The sequence below is a fragment of the Hemicordylus capensis genome, chromosome 1 (assembly GCF_027244095.1).
Source record: "Hemicordylus capensis ecotype Gifberg chromosome 1, rHemCap1.1.pri, whole genome shotgun sequence".
NCBI lineage: Eukaryota > Metazoa > Chordata > Lepidosauria > Squamata > Cordylidae > Hemicordylus > Hemicordylus capensis.
In genome coordinates this window covers 242136777-242158765 of record NC_069657.1, presented here as the reverse complement: position 1 = coordinate 242158765, position 21989 = coordinate 242136777, and the positions used below count along the sequence as shown (strand labels likewise).

The 21989-nt window shown below is 44.3% G+C and overlaps 1 protein-coding gene across 2 annotated transcripts in view; it reads right to left on the bottom strand.

Annotated features, from left to right (window-relative positions):
• The window catches only part of HTR2A (5-hydroxytryptamine receptor 2A), a 57457-nt gene extending 38866 nt beyond the window's left edge, over positions 1-18591 (bottom strand). Inside the window, exons 1-3 of one of the 2 annotated variants that reach the window (XM_053285792.1) lie at positions 17714-18591; positions 17493-17609; positions 16610-17035 (exon numbers count right to left, since the gene is read on the bottom strand). In XM_053285792.1, coding sequence (XP_053141767.1) covers positions 16610-17024 — 415 coding nt within the window. In that variant the 5' untranslated portion in view covers positions 17025-17035; positions 17493-17609; positions 17714-18591. The remainder of the gene's footprint in view (positions 1-16609; positions 17036-17492; positions 17610-17713) is intronic. The other variant, XM_053285790.1, reaches the window with a different exon arrangement.
• Positions 18592-21989: the final 3398 nt, after the last annotated feature.

Sequence of the window (21989 nt, the reverse complement as noted above, 5' to 3'; positions counted from 1 at the left end):
ACATGCAGAATTTCTGAAAATATATATGTGCAGTCTTCTGGCCATTTCTTAGCCTATCCAAGTAAATGTCAACATTTAATAATAAATGGCAAAACTGGGGGTAATGTTTGGCCTTATACTCAGGGCACTCAGTTGGCTTTGAGGGGGTGGGGGAAAGGCAATGAAAACATTTAGGACCCATGCAGTGTCCCCTCTAACCGGGATCCCCAAATGTTGTTGACTACAACTCCCAGAATCCCCAGCTGCAATGGCTTTTGCTTGGGGATTATGGGAGCTGTAGTCAACAACATCTGGGAATCCCTGTTAAGAGGGAACACTGGACCCATGCAATGCGGTGAAGAAAGAGATTTTCCCATGATGGTCACCCATGGCAGCAGTACCAAGACTGGAGAAGCTCAGTGCATTATATGAACAGATGAAACTGGCTTCTATGAAAAGAGATCACTGATCCAACCTGGTCAGTATTAGGTATGCTGACTGGCAGTGGCTCCTCAAGGGATCTTTCCTAGTCATACTCTGATATATCAGCAACTGAGCCTGGGACCTTCTACATGCAAAATGTGCTCTATGATGAGCTACAACCCAGCCGCCTTTTCAGCCATGATCTCACTACTGATCTGTGGACAAAGAGATGCTCACTAGCTGCAGAGCTTACATTGTTCTTCTCCATGGTGCCTGGGAGGAGAGGGATTGTCCCATTTCAAGGATTGTAAAGAGCCAGTCAAAACTGAATCCACACCTAATCCAGGAGACCCAATCCCAGACATACAGGATCTCCCTCAAGGGCAATTAATTAATTAATTAATTGATTGAATGAATGAATGCTTCCCCCATCTGTTTCCTTCCCCATGGAATATTACTCAGAAGCCTGTTTCACTTCTGAAGAATAACACTGTCTTAAGACATTGCAGGGTTTTGTTTTTTTAATACTGGAATACGTTTTCTCCCCCATCCCCCCCCCCCAATTTAATGCTCTCTGCACATTTTCCACATAGCATATCAATATAAAGACATCTATTAAGATAATCCTCATCTCCCAGCACAGGGTGTCTCTTGACCTCAAATATGTTAATCTGTTATATATGTTGAAGAATATTTTGGTTGGTTGTGCAAACTAAAGTCATATTTCCCGCTGATCTATGGAGATCATTTAAATTAGCTGAATGCATTATTTCCTACACTGGAATATGTTCAGTGGGGAGAAAATCAAAATATTTGAGAAGTATTTATTTATTCATTCATACATACATACATACATACATACATACATACATATACCACCCAAAATGCAAGTTCTCTGGGTGGTTTACAGGACAATTTCAAATATCACATTTCCCGGTTACCTACAGATACCTAATTTTGCATGAACAATCCTGCCACTGAAATTAGCTGAATACACTACTTTTTATGCTGCGGGTGTGGGTGTTGTTTTTTAATTACTATTAGAAGAAATTCTGAATACAGTCATTGTTTTTTATCTGTTGTTCTCAACAGATTTAACACTCAACAATCAGATCAATAATTGCAAAATAACATAATGTCCAAGAAAAGCAGACCTTTCTTAGATTTGAATTTATATGTCTCAAATTTACCATAGATAGGTACATTGGTCACTCACCATGAAGGCTTTTTTTCTGGCTGCTGGACATCTCACGTGAGTTATCCTCCCTGCATGCCTTAGAGGGCAGGACAATCAATTAAACAAAGTCTTTAAGAGGAGGGAGAAGATAGCCCCTCCCAGTTCTGTTTAGTCAAGCCAAGCTTCTAGAATGGCAAGTAAAGAAAGCATACAAGAATACAGAAAAAAACAAACAGTAGGACAGGAAAACACAACAAAGGGACACTTAACAGTAGCCGTGGATCCCCAAAGGGTGGGTTGAGATGTCAATACCATCAGCCAGAAGAAGCCTTCACGGTGAGTGAGCAATGCTCCTTTTTCAGCTGCTGGATGAGGACATCTCATGTGGGACATGCCACAACTAGGAGACTCTCAGATACTGGGGTGGGAGAACTTGTTGTAGGACACGTCTGCCAAATGGCCTAAGCGGACTTGAGAAGATCCAGTTTGTAGCATCTAGTAAACATGGACAGTGAGGACTACGTAGCCACTCTGTGGGTTTCGTCTAGTGGTGCATTCGTGGAGAAAGCCACTGAAGTGGCGGCTGAGCGTGTTGAGTGAGCTGTTTGCTTAAGTGGAGTAGAAAGGTGTTGGACCTTGTACACTAGGGAGATGAAAGCCTTTATCCATCTAGCTAGTATTGTGGATGACACTTGCTGGCCCATACATGCAGGCAGGAAGGAGGAGGAGAGCACCTCCATTGACCCGAATGAGGCCGTTCTTCAGGCAGCGGTGTACATCGATCTTGTGCCTCTGTTTTTCCTTGGTGGCAGTAGGGTTAGGGCAAAATGATGGAAGTACTACATCCTGAAATCTATGGAAGGCTGAAATGACCTTAGGTTGGATGGATGGGTCTGGAATAAGTTGGAACGAGTTGAGAGAAAATGCAAAATTGGGGACTGGAGGAGAGTGACTTTAGCTCAGATATCCTCCTTGCTCACATAATTGTGATGAGGAAGGCCAACTTCATGTATGCACAGAGGGATAGACTTTATGGGTTCTAAGTGGGGCACATGAAGCACCTGGAGCACCTTGTGTAGATCCCAGGAGGAGAACCTGTACATGACAGGTGGAAAAGTCAGGGTTGCACCGCTCTGCTTGAGATGAGGATGAGATTGTATACTTCTTCCTTTGGAGGGCACTAGAAGGTTAGCTAAGGCGGCAGCATGGCGCTTGAAGGTGTTTGACTTAAGGTCTTTATCCAGACCGTCTTGTAATTCCACAGGATTCAGGGATAACCTTCGCTGGCAACACCAATGCAGGAAAACTCTCCATGTAGTCTGGTATATTCTGTTGATTGATGCCTGCCTGGACCCGAGGATAGTGTCCATGACCTTTTGTAGCATACCTGTGGCATTTCAGGAGGTTGTGTTTAGTCGCCAAATGGCAAGTTTGACCCACGTGGGGTCATAGTGCAGGACCGGTCCCTGGTTGAAGAGACTTGGAGATACTGGTAGGAACCATGGGTCTTCTATGGTGAGATGGAGAATTTCTAGGAACTAGGGGCATCAAGGCCAAAAAGGTGCACCAGGATTATCTGTGCTTTCAGGAGGTGTACCCATCGTAGAAGTTGGTGGAGTAGAGTACCGGGGGGTGGGAATACATACAGGAGTTTCTTGGGCCACGGTTCAGACAGGGAGTCTACTGCTTCTGCCTGGATGCATGGGAAGCACAAGAAGAACCTGGGCAGCTGTGTGTTGGTTCATGATGCAAACACATTCACCCTGGGCTGACCCAGGGCATCTGTAATCATCTGGAAGACCTGAGGTTTGAGTCTCCACTCTGCTGGGTATAGGTCTTGCCTGCTCAGCCAGTCCATTGAGTGTTCACTGAGTGTTCTGACATGGTGTTCTAGAATGAGGCAATGTGTTTCTCTGCCCATGATAGTAGTAAGACAGATTTGTCGTGAAGGGAACTGGAACGTGTCCCCACCTTGGTGGCTGACATGCACTTTGGCTGTGGTGTTGTCTGTTTGAATAAGGATATGGTGGTGTCATATCTTGTCCTGGAAGGCCAATAGTGCCAGGTGGATGGTTCTCAATTCCAGCCAGTTGATGCTATGCCTGGCCTCCTGTGCAGTCCACACTCCCTGTGTCGAGAGGTTGAGGCATTGTGCTCTTCAGCCTGACAGACTGGCATCCATCGTGATGATGGTCCATGGCAGATCCAGGAATGGGCATCCCTGGGAGATATGAGAAGGTTGAGGCCAAAAGTGCAATGAAGTTCTAAATAATGGTGTAAGTTGTAGCTTGATGTGGCATCGTTGAGCTATGCAGGTCTGATGTGGGAGGAGGAACCACTGTAGTTGGCATAGGTGGATCCGCACCCATGGTACTGCTTCTAGGGAGGAGATCATGAGGCCCAGGAGCAGGGCCGGATTAAGCTAGTGTGGGGCCTGTAGCATATGTTATGATGGGGCCCCAAATTTAAAAAATGCACATAAATATTGAAACATAAATTATTTACTTGCATAGTAAAGTAATTCAATTTTTTCATTTGCCTAGTGCCCCCGCCAACAACCACCCCATGCCTCCACTCAGCTGAGCCAGCCAGTCAACAAACTTTGCAAAACACACACACACACACACTTTTGTGACTCCTGACCATGGGTTTTCCTTTGGGGTTATTTTCACAAAGAGAAAGGGGGTGGGGAACCAAACTCTGAATGTTTAAATTAAAAGGTTCTCAGGAATTCTGTACTTTGAGAAATCTGAACCTATAACGGTAGCAATTTTGGCACACAACAGTGGATGTTTGATTCCAATGTGTGCAGAACATATTGGATCCCAGCAGCCATCACATTAAAAGGGCCATTTGACAATATTAAGAATATATGTTTAACCTCTTGTGCAAGCCTGACAGGAAAGCAGATGTATATTTAAAATAGTTGATGCATTGCAAATGAATGTGATTATGATGAGGTGCATTAGCAACTTCCATGAAAACAGAAGTATCCAAAAGACAATCTTTTGGCAGGAGGCACAGCCTCTTTCAATCTAAATTACACTAACATGCTTAATATTAAAAGGAGGAAATGCACAAATCATTCAGTGCAACCCTAAGCATGTTTACTCAGAAGTAATTCCCACTGAACTCAATGAGCCTTACTCTCTAGTAAGTGTGTTTAGGTTTGCAGCCTCCGTTTATCTTTGGACAGTTTCAACAGGCATCCCAATGTAAAGCTAATGAAGTTGGCAACGCAGCAGTAGTTATTTCAGTTCTAGAGGAGAGGAAAGGAGCTCACCTTAAATTTGGCAGTTCCTTGAAAAGCAATGATCACAAATTCCCTCCCAACAGCACTAGATACTAAACGAGGATATAAGTGACCTTACCCAACAAGACCATAATATAATCTCCCTCCAAGCTCCCCTCAATTGATCCACTAAACTTTGAGACTCCTCTTGCCGTGCATCTGAGTTACTTCCGGCTTTCTTTTTCCTCTTAAAGGTACACGTTTTCCAGTGTATGGGGAGGGCATCCGTAACGTAATGGGTTGTTCAGCTCTGCATGCTCCAAGACAGGGCCAATGAGAATTCAGCAGGCAGTATACTCTCTCTGATCCGCCGCTTCTTGCCCAGAGAGCACCAAATAGAGAGCAAAAGAAGGGGCAGACGTTCAAGCCAGGCGTGCGGGGCCCTAGAAAACGCGGGGTCGTAGCAAATGCTACATTTGCTACTATGTTAATCCGGCCCTGCCCAGGAGTTGTGCCAAGGTAAGAAGGGGTACTGACCTGGGTGCCAGAACTTGCCAGATTGGGGCATGTATCTTGTGAGGCAGGAAGAGATGGTTGTTGAGGATATCTATGAGTACTCCCGGATGTTGAATCCTGGTGGATGGTATAAGGTTGTTCTTTGCCATGTTCACCATGAATCTGTTTGTCTTCAAAATAGTCAGGGTGTTGTTGAGATCCCTGTTTGCTGAATATATTGATGGTGTTTGAATGAGCAGATTGTCCAGATACACAAATACCCAGATGTTTTGCAGTCTCCTGTGTGCCACCACTAGGGCCAGATCTTTGTGAATATCCTTGGTGCTGAGGATAGGCCGAAGGGTAGGGCTACAGCTTCTACCCTTCAGATACATCAGGAGCACCACTGCCGACTCCGGTTCACATACAACAGCCTCCATTACCAGCAAACTGGTAATGGAGGCCATTGTATGTAAACCAGAGTAGGCGGTGGTACACCTGATGTATCGGGACATGGAGGTAGGATTCTGTGGGATCCATGGATGTCAGATGGTCCCCATGATGGAATGCCTCCAAGAAAATACTGAGTGTTTCCATACAAAACTTCTGTGTCCCACCGGTTTGCTGAGATATTTTAAGTCGAGTACGGCCCTTGAGGACCCGTCTTTTTGGAGCATGATAAATAAGATGGAGTAAATGCCCCGCCATTCCTGCTGTGGTGGGACTCCTTCTATAGCCAAGATATTGAGGAGGCATTGTATTGCTCCTAGTAGTGCCTCATGCTTCTGGGGTGATTTGGATCGAGGGGTGAGCAGGAACCTGTCCCTTAGGCAAGCCATTAGCTCTATCTAGCAACCATGTAGAATGGTGTCGACTACCCATTTATCCAAAATGGAGGCTCCCAGGCAAGAAAGAAGCGAGACAGGAGCCCTCTCCCCATGCCCAGTGACAATGAGTCAGGAGGTTTGTGATGGTTTGGGTTGCTGACCAAATTGCTGTTTGGGAGCATTGTTTCTTGAATTAAATCATGGCAGATTCCAGTGAGATCATGGCTGTTTGGTGTCTCTGTCTGAAGTTGAGCAAAAGGGGGGGGAAAGGCTGAAAACATCTGTGTGTGGTCTGTCATTCATCCCTGCAGGTGGAAGATTAGAGTGCCTTCTTTTTATCCTTGGCCTCGACTAGGACTTCTTGAAGGGCCTCATCTCAAACAGTTTTGATGCAGTGAAGGGTACTGTGACTAGCTTGGCTCAAGATCTGGGGTCAACCTGCCAGTTTTAGCTGCAGGGTTCATATGGTCACCACCTTGGTCACAGTAGCACATGCTGCAAAGCGGATGGAGTCAAGAGTGGCATCTGCGATGAAAGCATGGGCCTTTTGAATCTTGAGGAGGATTTGGCTAGGTCTGGAGGTGGATATTGTAGAAACTCATCCGTCCAAAGTAGTGCTGCTCTTGAGATGATGGATACCTTGGTGGAAGCCATAATGCAGATTGAGATTGCATCGTTATGCTTTTTTAGTTGGAACTCCAGTTTCTTTTCAGTGGGATTCTTGAGGGCAGACTCACCATCTCTGCTCAATATTGCGCCTGGGGTCAGACAATATTGTGCCATGGGGGTGTTGACCAGAGGTGCCTGAAATAAAGCTGCAGCTGAGTGAACAAAACTATAATGTTTACTCACAAGTGAGGCTGTCTTTTTTTGTGTCTGCCACTCCTGCTTTACCACCTCTGAGAAGGTTTCAGGAAAAGAAAACATAGGATCGTGAGAGGTAGATGTGGGTAAGACTAGTGATTCCCTCGAGGGAACAGTAGTGTCCTTCAGGAGGTCATGTTGCAATCCTAATGTATGCAATGCCTTGAGCAATAATTGGGAGAAGTAATCAGATGGGAATAGTCTGCACGAGTGCATAGATGGCTCAACCTGTTGGCTTTCGGATCATTCCCCCTTTATTTCAATCAGGATCATTTCCCACATTGACTGGGATACCCCATGGATTGCCCCTTGGACTAGAGGGCTCTAGGGGTCTGAGTGAGTCTGCTGGCTTCCTCAGGTGTGGGTCTGGAGGAGTCATAATCAGAAATATCAGAGGGATGAGGAGAGACTCTTAGGCTTACATTTTTGCTTTTTAAAAATTTCTTTGCATTTTTATATCTTAAAGATTTCTTATGTTTGTGGCTGGCTTTTTAGGAGAACTCACATAGGAGTCATCAGAGGAGGAAGGAGAATCTGAATCTGAGGAAGCAGAAGGGGAATCTAACACGGGCCTTTTGTGCCTTTTGGAGGTTTTTTTAGGCTTTTGGTTTTCCAGGGATGTATGAATGGGCTCAAGAGAGCCAGCATGGTGTAGTGGTTAGAGTGCTGGACTCAGACCGGGGAGACCTGAGTTCAAATCCCCATTCAGCCATGAGACTTGCTGGGTGACTCTGGGCCAGTCACTTCTCTCTCAGCCTAATCTACTTCACAGGGTTGTTGTGAGGAGAAACTTAAGTATGTAATACACTGCTCTGGGCTTCTGGGAGGAAGAGCGGGATATAAATGTAAACAAACAAACAAACAAACCAAGCCTGCCAGGCCACTGGCACTTTTACCCTGGGAACAGTGTTCTCTCTAATTTTTTCATCTCTGTGTGGCATGCGTTTTGATCTGGGCGGCAGTATCAAGGCAGTGTGTGCACACATATATTTGTTGGAGATGAACTTCCAGTGCATCGACCTTTTGCACCAACTGTCCTAATGACCACTAGGGGCATTGGGAGTAGAGACAGTGAGTCAGGGTCTCCCTAGCTGTCCCTACTCTATGACCCCTGAACTGACTCTGCAGCACTTCCTGTGCTGAGTCACAATCTTTCCTTTCCTCCTAGAGAGCAGATGGAAACATCTCTCTCTCTCTCCCTCTCCCCTACATCTACTGTGTAGTCCTTTAGATTAGAGATAGGTCTTTCCTATCTAAGTGTATTTAACCAATAAATGTTTAGTGTTTAGTCATACAAGGATCTCCATGTGTTTTCTCTAAACAGCTGCAATATCCAAACCATCCTCTGCTACCTACTCTGTAACTGGAGTGTGTGCTCATTCCTTAGTGCTCTGCTGTTTTACCTATTGTGGGTAAAAATAAACAACCTCTAACAATATTCAGAGTGGGACTTTCCAGACTCAACCTGAGCGGGATCTAAAATTAACTGAGCAGACATCAAAAAACTTATGTGCACGCCTTAGAGGGAACACTGCCTGGGAAGGATAGTGTAGCAGCATTCTGGGGTAGAGAGGATGAGTTTTTGGGGAGGCTGGGTTGGTCTTTGTTAACTGGGCCAGAGGGCTCTAGACTCACCGGTCCTCGCAGCTGTGGAATCACTGGGCACAGCAGGCCTCCATTCCTAGTGTCGTCAGTTCAGCGGGATGGAGGAGTGATTGGCATTTTGGGGTCCCAATTGCTCCCGTTTCTTCTCGGCTGCTCCTGCTCCACCAGAGTGAAAAGCGGAGGCAGTGCTAGCATCTCTGCTGGGGTTGGCGGGTCTGCGGGACCAGTGAGCATGGCTTTCTCCTCCTCCCCCTCCATCAGCAGGAGGCACTGCTCGGTGGGAATCAACACAGTCCCTGCCGGTTCCTGGTCTTCCTGCTCTTTCGGCCCACTCAGGCGGTCTTGTGGAGGCTCATTGGGCATCAGGTGGTGTGTCTGGGCCTCTGAGGGAGCCACAGTGTCGTCCTCCAACACAATGAGATCGGGGCTCTCCTCCCTTCTAAGTGGGGATGCAGGGTGGAAGCGCTTGTTAGTGTGGTTGACCAATGTTGGAGAGGCCTCCCATGGCCCTTCTACAGTGTTGGAGCCCCTCTGTCCTCTGTGGCTCCGATAAGGACTGCATGGGCCACGGTGGGCCACTGGTAGTGGTGTCCACCATCACTGAGTGGTGATGGGGCTTACTGAAGAGGTGCAGAGCGGTCTGCTTCTTGCCCTTCAGCATGAGAATATTCAGGATTCTGGTTCTGTGAAACCACTGAGAAAGAGGGAGGCAGAGGAAAGGGGAGAACAGAAGAGGGGGCGGAAATTAAGAGACAAAAACAAAGGGCAGAAAAGGGAGGTGTGGAAAAGGAGTTCTTTTCACAAGGAATAAGGCTAGATATTTGGAAGGTGAGCAAAAATTAGTGGTAAAATGAAGGGCAAGCTAGAACCAAGGCAAGGGTGACCTTCTCCACATGGTGGAGCTGTAGCAGGACAAACTGAACTGGGAGGGGCGATCCTCTCCCACCTCTTAAAGGCTTTGCTTAATTGATTGTCCTTAATTCTGGAGTGTGCAGAGAGAATGACGCACTTGAGATGTCCTCAGGCCCCCTTTCACTCCTGCCCACTTCTCTCGGGAACTGACCTCCCTGCCCCCCCCCCGCTTCACTTTCCTCCCCTGCACCATGAGGAACCAGATCTGTGCCTTCCCCTGCTAGTAATACTCTTCTTCATAGAGTTTCTGTGGCAGTTAATAACTGGATACTTAGGGTGGGGGGGTTCTGTTTTGGTAACCCTTTTTAGAGATCTTTGACTTCCAGTTTCTGGGATTTGGCATGCTTTGGACCTTGCTGTTTCTTCTTCTCCTCCTTTTGCCAATGTTGTTGTTTAATAGATTAATAAATGTCTCATTCTCCAAAACTATCTGAGGCAGCTTACAAAATATTAACCAAAAACCCAACAGAAGAACAAACAATTTAAAACCATACAAAGACAAAGAACTGCTTTGGTCACAGTACTTAAATATGTAAACATGTAAGACTGACTGACCTCCTCCTCTTGTGTAACGACACTGGGATGGAGAAGAGTGAAAGAAGTAAAGCAAGAGGAGTCACAGCACAGAAGTTGAGGGTTGATTTCTGGTTTTGGGTATTCTTAAGGGTTTGTTTGTTTGAATGGCTTTATTCATTAGCTTTTATAGTTCATTGCTACAGAAAAGCAAAGCAAACATCTACTTGGCTTCCTCTCTTCCCAAAGAGTTCCATCTTCTTGAGGCTGCTGCTAAGGGAGAATTTGGGTTTGGGGTCTCTTGCTTTTATACTGCTACTACAGTGGTAATTGGTTTCCAACTTTGGGCTGACAGTGTGAGCTCACTATACCTTTTGATGAAGGCTCTCCAGTGGTGGAGGGCAGGAAGTTCATTGTATGTTTTGTGCAGTTGTCTTTTTTTTAAGTGTGAAAATGCAGGAAAATAGGGGCCATATTCCCTGCAGCAATCTCCTGTTTGTATTAACAGTTCCTACAAGTTCTAGCCTTATTTACACCCTTTTCCTTGTGGATCAGAAAAGTATTATGGTTACCTGGCTGTATATCCACCTCACAACCCGCACATGCAAAGCTTAGCTGTCTGCATCCTGTGACTCTGGCTGGTTTTGCTCCCAGCAGGGGATGTAATAAGGGGATGGCCTGTGGGGTTGTGAAAGAGCGTTTTCTAAAAGAAAAAGACTGTATTCCAGTTTATCTAATGAAAACCTCAAGGCCTTTTTTCTAATGCAATGTGAGTGAGAAATTTTGTTATGACTGTGTAACCAATAAACTGTGTGGAAGAAGTTCTGAGATGAGAGGTCTTTTATCAGTGTAGTCACTTAATGGCATAGAGGGGAAATGACTTGACTAGCAAGCCAGAGGTTGCCGGTTTAAATCCCCACTGGTATGTTTCCCAGACTATGGAAACACCTATATGGGGCAGCAGCTATACAGGAAGATGCTGAAAGGCATCATCTCATACTGTCCCGGAGATGGCAATGGTAAACCCCTCCTGTATTCTACCAAAGACAACCACAGGGCTCTGTGATCGCCAGGAGTCGACATCGACTCAATGGCACACTTTACCTTTACCACTTCATTTTATTTTTATATTTTATGCTGTTTTAATGTGTGTAATTTTAAAGCTTGTATTTACAATTATCAATCAATCAATTAAAAACAGTATCAAAGCATTTTATTAATTTCCTAACACACATATCCAAATTATTTTATTAGTATAGAATTGTGCTTTCTTGATAGTTCTACTTCATTTGAAATATTTACAGTAACTTATAAGTAACGGAAAACATAGATGTCAGCTGTGAAACGTTAACAGAAAAAATAACAATTCTTAAGTGAAACCGAAAAATACTCTCACCCACTCTGCTCAAAATCTGGCGCCCTCCCCACATACATTCCACTGCCCTCTCAGTGTCCCCAGTCCGGCCCTGGATGTCCCCACCCACCAGCCGAGAAGGTAATTATTCAATAAAATGAATAATGTTTGCAGTTAAAATCCTACAAATTTCTTTTACTTTCCTTTTACAAGCATATGAATATTTTAAAAATTCAATGACATCTACAGGTGGCCTTTGAATAGCAGTTACACCCATTTGCTGTCCCCGTCTCTTTATACTAATGTAGCTATTGTGGAGGGTAGTTGTGGTTATTTGTGATTTTCTACCCCCTAACAGAGGTGCACCTAGGTATTTTTGGAGCCTGGAACTAAAGGCCTTTGGAGGCCCCCCTCCCTTGGAAATTAAGCATCATCATGCTCTGCCTGGCAACCACACCACCCAGGACAGACTAAAGAGGATTTGGGGGAGGCCCAGAGGCTTTGGAGGCCTTGGATTTCAGCCCCAAAGTCCAGGAGTAAGATCGCCTCTGCCCCCTAAACTGGTGTATAGTTTATACAGCCATTCTTCCAGCTCCTCAGCCTGCATGTGGAGAGCCTTAAATAAGCTGCACGAGGGGCACAGGCCACTCCATCCACTTTAGCCTCTTCTTTAAACCTCCCAGCACGTCAGCTGAGAAATGGGGAGAGTGGCTATTAAGACTTTGCACCACCTCCCGCTTCTTCTCAGCTGATGCATGAGGAGGTTTAAAGCATAAATAACCACTCTCCCCGTGCAGGCTGCTCCCTCCGCTCTCATCACAAGCATAGATTGTTCACCTAAGGAACCTAAGCTCATCTTGGGAGGCTAAATCAAGGACTCCTATATTGTGGTTACTGCGAATGTTAGTCCCATGATATTAGAGGACCTCCTGGATTTCATTTCTTAAACTTTCCTAGCAACATAATCTACACAAAAATGCCTTTGCCTGGTCAATGATGGGCCTCTCACTGAGAAGTATGATATTCAGAATTTCTTCTTTAATACACAAAAAAGTATAAATATTCATAAAGCATATTCCAATGTAAAAAGTATTGCATCCAGTGAATTTAAGTGGCAGAATTGTTCATGCAAAATTGGCTATCTGTAGTCAGTGTGACGAGACAAGCCTGGGATCTGTGCTTTCCTGGGATCATTAGAGAGATTGCTCTGATCCCAATTTAGGAGCATGCCGCTCCTTCGAGGTGGGCTGCCACCAGCTGAAGAAAGCCACTGACCAGGCGTCAGACATGGCTTCAACAGCATAGAACTGTCTGGCTTGGGACTTACAGGCATTGTACAGTCAGAATCCACACAACCTAGCTCTAGACAAACAGTATATTATTCTAAAACAAACCAACACTAGCGCATGATCTTACAAGGCACATAGGGAAGAGTTTTGCAAGAAACCCTTCAGAACCTTTTAAACCAGACTGAAGCCACTTTTAAGTATATGCAATTGATTAATAAATAAGGCTTGCACAGAGAATGTGCAAAATACAGAATGTGCATTGGGGGAAAGAGAGGAAATTGAGAGTAAAGAAAGATACACAGGAATTCAAAAGAAAATACCAAAACATTAAATAACTAGCACTGAATTTTACCTTAGTCTAGCAGTAGACAGACAGGACCTTTGCTGATAGAGAATTCATCTCTACAGCTTCTCCCTTGGAACACCTGTTCATAGACAGAAAAGGGTGAACCCCGGCCAGACCCTTGCCCTCTCTTTTTATAACCGTTATGGAGGGGGAGTCACCTTAAATGGCGCAGCAGGGAAATGCTTGACTAAATGCTTGACTAAATGCTTGACTAAATGGCGCAGCAGGGAAATGCTTGACTAACAAGCAGAAGGTTGATGGTTTGAATCCCCGCTGGTACTATATCAGGCAGTAGTGATATAGGAAGATGCTGAAAGGCAGAGCTCTGTGGGTTCCAGGAGTCGAAATTGACTTGACGGCACACTTTCCTTTATGGAGGGGAAAGACTGTCCTCCTCTTCCCAAGATAGACAGCTCCTGGAGCCAATGAGAAGGCCTGGCGCATCTCTGATGTTTGTTTTGAGCCAGTTGGGATTTGAGATTTTCCCTCCAAACTGGAGTTTCCTTCTCCTTAATGGGCCTAAACATAAATATCTAAAGGTGGGTCTAGTTTGAGCAGGTAACCTTTTGTGGAAAAGCGTTTAGGCTTCTACCTTGATTACTATCTCTTCAGTGACAAAAAGCAAGAGACTGTCCAGTAACAAAAGGGAGAAATGTTCTCCATTCAGAGCACTCAGGATGGCATGTAAGTTCTTGAGCTAAGATGGAGAACTGCGTTTCAGCACAGCAGGAACCAACCAACCCAACCAATGCTTCAAAATATATATAAGATTTGTTTCTCTGTAATTACTTCTCCTGTGTCATACCAGCAACACAACACACACACACACACACACACACACACCCCTCTTGGTTTTTAACTCCCAACATTATTTACTTTTCTAAAGGCCACTACAGGAAGAAGATTTTTTTTAAAAGGCATAGCTTTTCCCCACCCCAATTATTTGTCAGAACAGAGTCATCACAGTATCCTTCTTCTAACCTTTTCCAGTTTCATTGCATACCATGCAGCTGCCTTCTCCGAGCAAAGAACATACAGTCACAAAAGCAAAGGTATTTCTTTTAAAATAATGGCAGGTCCATCATTTCTGATAGATTTTACTGAGCACAGTCAGGTAGCTGCCGGCCAGCAGGAGTTTCTCTTGCTCATCTCTGAAGAACCATTTGTACAATTGTAATCTTTCGCCAGGCAGTTTTGTGCTTTTGCAACTTGTTTTGAGCAATTCTCCACTCCCTTTTCTTTCAAATAGTGACTAGCATGTCCACATTAACAGAAATCATATGGTACAGCCCTCCTAAGGTTGTACAACTTCAGAATGCAGGTGAGGGTATAGCATGATCAAATGCTTTCCCATGTACAAAAACAAGCACCACACCTCCCTTCCATTGAAAGGCTAGGATGTCATGGAGACGGGATCTTGCCTTCGCTTTGGATTGCTAGCTTTCCACATACATTCTGAAATATGTTCAAGGACGCCTGTACCATGTGATTCTTCTGTGTGCGCAATTTAGCATTAAAGGAAAATATGGCATATTTACATATGATACTATAAACGCCTTACATGCACTCATCTGCATAATCAGAAGAGAGATGGTTTTGAACAATATACATTCAATCTAGATAATATAGGTTTTGCTGTCAAATTGTAGCTGTAACAAACGTAAAATGTGTGTCATGGTGAAAACCTGCTTAGGTTTAGCCCCTGGTCAATATTTAGTTTGGCAATAATAATAAATTTATAGAAACAGAAAGGAAAATAATTATAGAAAGGGGCCCGTGAATTAATGTTTAAAAGTGTCCTTTCTTCACATTATTAGCCGGATCTACTAGCCAGTTAAGTTGGATAACAGAAAGATTTGATTTGATTTTATTGCTGGGGAAAATGCTAAATTTTGGATTTAACTTCATTTATTAGTGAAGTTAAAGCCAAATGCCTTAATTTAAGAAATTTGTGAATTGGAGTATAAATTTCCATAGATTTTTAATCTAGGAGTCTTATACTGTGGCTCACATTTTCCGCTATATTAGAAGGGCAAAACAGAAGTTGTTTTCTTGCAAGAGGCTGCTTTAGAGCTCAGCCAGAGTATTGCCAAGGAATTGAACGGGTGCAGGGAGCAATTTTTGCTGCTGCTCCTTCTAAAAAGTGAGGTCATGCAGCCCTCAGGGACATATTCCTGGCAGCCAAATTGCTCTTTTAGAGGGAGGAGAGATCAGCAAAAAAAAATGCTCCCCTTCCATGCACATTCAGCCTAATGGCAACACTCTGGCTGAGCTCTGGAACAGCCTCTTGCTAAGATGCAGCTCCTCTTCTGCCCTTCTAATACTGCAGAACATCACTTTATACAGATGAGTCAATCTCTTTATACAGATCATCCCATTGTTCCATCTTACTATCTCGCCATTCTCCTTTTACTGTCGCTATTTAAGCTATAGAAAGACAACAGGCAAATCTCTTCTTTTAATCATGAAGTGTCTGCTTTATGATCATGGTATTATCACCATCGTCTTCACTGAAAGGTGAAGCCACCAGGGGTAGGCCAAGACATTTTGCTGCCTGAGGCAAAAGACAACATGACACACACCATCTGCAGATGGGTGTTCAGCATTCTCAGGCCATGCTGCTCAAGCTGTAGCCGCAGCAGCAAACACACTCAGAGTCTGCCACCAAGCCAGGCAGTGGCAGAAAAAACATTCCTAGCTTGTGGAAGAGAGGAAAGAAGAGGCATGCCCCAGCAGGGCAAGGAGGAGAAAATGAACAGCACGAGAAAAGGCAATGGCAGTGGGCTGGGCTGTGGGCTGGCACCCACCGTGAGGAGTGTTGGCATTTGCCACCCCCTGCGCCCTTTCTTGCACTCATGCCTGAGGTCACTGCCACCACCGCCTCATGCTAGGGATGCAACTTACCCTGTAATCTACTCATCTGTAAACAGGATCACAGTGAAAATTAAACCACAAATGAAAGTTTTGTTTTGTTAGAGCCATTGAAAATACAGTTACATTCATTTATTTAAATCCATAAAGGTGTGGGCCCTCTCTCCTACACTTGCTCATCACATCTCTAAATACAAGCCATCCGTCAGCTGGAGTTTGGGATGTGGGCCCTGGAGATGTAAGTTTTATTCCCTGTCCACTCAAAAACCCATTGGGTGCTCATTCTTACGTAGCTATTCCTACATAGCTATAGTTCTTCTGATGTAAAATCTGAATTGTAATGAATCTAATTCACCTAATACTTTGAAAATAATACAAGCTGCATATATTTTATCCATAGGATATAATCTCATACAAATGTTTAACAATATAATAGATAATGCATTGCAATTTTATAGAATTAATGGAAGCTCCATGCCACAGATAATAATAATAATATTAGACTTTATTCAAAATGAGTTCCTGTAAACATATCCACAACTATAAGTTAATAAACAGGCACAGTAAAAGCATATATCTCCTAGTGTGCAATGCCTTGATTTGCAATTCTCAGCTTCCCCAGGGCATAGGAACTTTTGTTTTAACTTTAGCCTGAATTTGTATTAGTTTGTGTTAATATTAAGTGCATGGAAATTTTTAAAAACACTGCTGGTGATACTCACCGTACAGTATGGTCAGCATTGACACAGGCATGACAAGGAAACCCAAGAGCATATCAGCTATTGCAAGTGACATCAGGAAATAGTTCACAGCATTCTGTAGCTTTTTCTCCAGTGATACAGCCATGATGACAAGAATGTTCCCGGCAATGGTTACAATAATCACAATGACCGTTAGCAAGGCCGGCCAGTTTTTCTCATGAAGATGAAAAAACGATGTGTTGTACAATGGAGCGGAGCTCCCCTCGCAAGAGCAATTCATTACACCTTCAAAGGCTGAAGTCAGATTACACACATGAGACCTGTTAATCTCTCCAAATGCAAACACATTTCTGCAGAGTTTTCTGTCTTGGTTTAATTGTAGTAAGGAATTTGCTGTTGGGTTCACAGAGTTCTCCTCTTCATAAAGCATTTCCATTTCTAAGAATTCTGAAACCAGTGGGGATATACCATAAAAATATTGCATCTGTTTTATTACAATCAATTTATATCGTGCATATTAAATGGAAAAAAGGATTGGGGGCTTGCCCTTTTCATTCTTAATACCATGCATGGGACCTGACATTGTCATTCACAATACTGATATTCTCCATGTATGATCCAATGTCAGAGTATACTAAGAATCCAGGTGAAAGAAAAAACTCCATTGCAAGATGACAAATGTTGACTCAAGACTTCAGAAAGCAAAAAAATAGTGGACAAGCATTGCACCCCCTCCCAACTCATTCAGCCTTAAGACCCTCTTTCTCTACTACATCTTATTTCAATTAGCATTGCAACTTTAAGTAGTATGTTTAATATAGCAATATTAAATTGGCTTGCTCCACAAAGAAATACACATTTTCTTGTTCTAAATTAAGAAAGTTTATTTTAAAAAGGTACCCACCACAATAATCACATTTGCTCCTATTTAGAATGGACTTCAAGATTAATGTCGATTGTCAGACTTCTGTCATTTTCCAGCATTAGTTCCAAAGTATCATGCCAGGGACAGCAAGTAATGCTACACATAAATTATAATAATGATCTAGAATGAGTCTTTTGGGCCACAATGGAAATGAAATTAACTGCTACTATTTTAAAAAATGCGACTGAAGGGAGACTTACATTGTACTTAAGATCCCACATTCTGGAGTCATGTTGTGCCTTGATTTATTTTGTCCTTCATCCTATTCACCAGCATGATGTCTTTTCTTTCCAGTCCGCACAGAATGATGCATTTTGCTGACAGCTTTGTTGACTTCTGAACTACTCATTACAGCAAAGCTACTTCCTCGTCTGTAAGTCTTGTTCTTTGCTCCTGACAGATAGGTTGTTCTGCTGACACTTCCCGTATGTCTGCTTTCCCCGCTTAAGGCAAGCAGTGTTAGAATAATAATCTCTGAGCCCTGTTCAAAGGGACACCATAAATTTACAGAAACTAAAGAGTTTCCACACAAGGGTTTAAAGATATTCTGCAAGACCGGAATTTCTCTCTCAGGGATTTGATCATGTTGTCAGACCTCCCACTACTGATATGGCACACACTGCAAAGGTAGCACAAGTCAGGAGAGCAGACCAAATAGGGCTGGATTTGTTTCTTACATACTGAAGCTTTACATGCTTCAGCATCTGGAGCTCACAGTTTAAAAAATTAATATTTCCCATCGGTAAAGATATCCTGCAGAGCAGCTCTTGGTAACTGCAGTATTTTCCTTTGTGAAAATGAGAGAGCTAGAAAACCAGGCAAGGAATGGTATGTGCTGGGCAAACTGTAAACATGCAGATTAAACCACCTTGGTAACTGCTCACACCATAGCCGCAAACTGAACTGCTAATATTTCGACCCTGTTAGTGTTACTCTGGGAACAAGACTCGATGCCATAGGGGAAAAAATGTGTTGAAGGAAGAATCCTTGCATGATTTTGCAAGTGAGGAAAAGGTTAAATTACAGTCTCTGACTGGCCAATCATTGCATTTCTGCATAGGAATACAGCATGAAGTAACATAAATCCAAACCAGATGTAAAGACCATTGGCTGACATGAGGAGGAAAATTACTCAAAGTAGTCCCACTGAAATTAAAAATGTTGGTTTTTTACTTTCAATGGATTTCTTGGGTAATTTTCCTCATCATGCCATAGCATCATGCCAATAGTCTCCAAGTGACACCAACTGGATTCTACCTGAAGGGTAGGAGTAGAACCACTGCAAAGCGGTGCTTCCTACTCCCAAACAGTTTTCCCTCTAATTTTTTTCATCTGTGTGCAGAATGAATTTTGTTCTGGGCAGCAGTATCAAGGCAGTGTGTGTGCACGTGTGCATTCAGAGTGGGTCCTTCCTGACTCAACCTGAGTGGGATCCAAAATTAACTGAGCAGACATCAAAAAACTTGTGAGAGGACACACACACACACACACACACACCTACCTACCTTAGAGGGAGTATTGCTCCCAACTCCTTCAGACAGTACAGAAGGATACCATGGTTGATGTTATCAAAAGCTACTGAAAGAAACAAGAGGATGAACAGAGTCACGTTCCCCCTGTGGATTCCTAATCGGAGATAATCCAACAAGCCAACCAAGGCAGTCTCTATCCCTGCCTGAAAGCCAGCCTGCCTGGAAGCCAGTTTGAAATGGGTTCAGATAATCTGGATGAGATTGAGGATGCGAACCCTGCAAGAATGGCTCTTGTCCATATTCCAACCATCAAAGGACCACATCCATACACTCCTTTGTGTGCCACATGAAAGTCCACCATTCTGTCTTCTAGCCAGTCACTGCAGAGCCAAATCTATGCAGTTGGGTGGGCCTCGACACCACTTGACTCCCCTGGAAAAAGACCAGGGGAATATTGTCATCAGCAGAATCCGTGTCTATATTCTTCGTAGCATAAATAAAGAAATGCTTCCACTTTGGTTGATTCCACTTCTGGCATTGAAAATTATTTCCTAGAATAGTTAATCACTGATTCAGGGCAAATGTGCCAGGCTGTCATGTTCTAGGCAGGGGTGTTGCTATACCCCCAAAGGAGCAGGGGCTGGGCCCAGATTGTTGCAGCACCTATAACACTGTGATCTTTAAAAAAAAACTTTTTGAGGTTCCTCTGGGGCGGGGGGCAGTTTTTCATTGCTGCCGCTGCTTGCTACTGTTGCTGCTGCTGCTGCCACCATTGCTACCGCCATCTCGATGGCAGCAGCGGAACTAAACAGTGTGCCACTACCCAGTGTGCAAAAATCCAGCATGCACACCCGCCACTTCCCTGCTTGCTTTTCACATGCCAGCAGCATGCTGTTTAGCTCCTCTGCAGCCCTTCTTGTGGTGGTGGCGACAAAGTGAGGTGAGGTAAGGGAGGTTCAGGGCACTCACCAAAATGTTGGGCGCCTCCCAACAATGCCATTGGTTCTAGGTGTCTATGTTGTGATGCAGAATCCTGTCCCTGTTTTGGGACAATAGGTCTGAAACTCTGCTGACTGGCAGTGGCTCTCCAGGGTGTGAGACAGAGGCTTTTCCCAGCCCCACCTGGAGATGATGATGATGGATTGAACCTGGGATCTTTTCCATGCAAAGCAGGTGCTTTACCACTGACCTAGAACCCCATCCCTTCCAACTGGGGTGTAAGTTCCACGCTCCTCAGCCTATCCAGGTGAGGGTTTTTCTGGGGCGCTGGCCTTGGTGTGCCAGAGTACACTGACTCTTAACCACGGTACATGCTCATGTTGGCAGTGGTGTCCCTCCTTATCTGAAGAAGGGGCTGTTAATGCTCTGGGCACAGGTTGAGTCTGGAGAGTGGAGAGTCTGTGGAGAGTCTGGTCCCCAAGTGGGAATGAAAGTAATCAATTAACAGTTTAGTTCTGAAAACTTTGAGAAACATGCAGGCTGCCCTCATCCTAATTGTCCAGTAAGAATAAGACCTTCCAATGCTTTGGGCAATGAGTACAGGAGAACTAGGATGACTCAACCTCAAAAGGGCATTCTCCACTCAGAGTCCTGGACTTCTCAGGCAGTCAAAACACAAGCTAAATCTTGTGGAAGCCTGCTACGAAGGAACTTTTGAGAGCTACTAATGACTTTAAGGGCTACTAAGGGACTCCCAGGGACTTTTGTTGCTGGAAATGACTGAGGTAGTATACAAGTGCACATTCAGAGCTAGCGATGTATCATGTTTTTGATTCCCACAATCCAGTGTTGCCACTACAGGTACTTGTGCATGACTGGGAATTGGTGCTCCACAGATTGCTGAAAGCTCACATAGAGCTTACCATCTTGGGTGCTATGTCTGCACCCCACCACTAGGGATGTGCACGGAACCACAGCGGGGCAGTTCAAAGGCAGTGGGGGTCTCCCTTTAAGAGCAGGAGGAGGGTGCACTTACCCCTCCCGCTGCTTCTCCCTTGCCAGCATCCGTGTTTATTAATGCCCGTGGGAGCAGCAGCAAACCTCCCTGCCACCCCGTTGTCCTCGTCTTCCGGATATGACTGGACGTTGCTGATGTGCAATATCCAGAAGATGAGGGCAATGGGGCGGCAGGGAGGTTTGCTGCTGCCCCAATGGGCATTCACAAACACAGATGCTGGCAGGGGGAAAGTGGCAGGAGGGGTAAGTGCACCATCCCCCTGCTCTTAAAGGGAGATACCCGCCGCCTTCGAATTGGTGGAACCGCTGGTTCCATGCACATCTCTATCCATCACTTCTCCTTGCCCTCAGCCGTGAAGACCTAAAGAGGGTTCTCCATCCCCTTCTAATAGGTGGGGAGCACTCCTTGGCATTGCACATGAAATCAACAGACTAAGGACAGCTACACCTTTGTTGGACAATAGTCCTGTAAGGAAACAGCAGGCGTATCACCAGGCAATAGATCTTGGAAGTATGAGCTAATCCTACAAAAAGTTAAAAAGAAAGTCCTCTCCAACAGCTAGCAGGAACAGATTGTAAAGAAGCAGCTCCTTGTTTTAGCTTTTTCTGAAAGTGAGAGACAGGGACAGAGAGAGAAAGAGAAGGATTTTATCAGCAGTTAATCATTACTCTTTATTCAATTGCCTTGTTAAATCAAACAAACTTCTATAGGTTTGTTTGATTTGATAGATATAGATATATGGTGATTTGGTGATGGGAGAGCCAGTGTGGTGTAGTGGTTAGAGTGCTGGACTAGGACTGGGGAGACCCAAGTTCAAATCCCCATTCAGCCATGATACTTGCTGAGTGACTCTGGGCCAGTCACTTCTCTCTCGCAGCCTAACCTACTTCACAGGGTTGCTGTGAGGAGAAACCTAATTATGTAGTACACCGCTCTGGGCTCCTTGGAGGAAGAGCGGGATATAAAATGTAAAATAATAATAATTTTTCTTGATGATATAGAGCCAGAAAGTTCTATGATAACTCAGTGATTGTTGATACTGTCTGC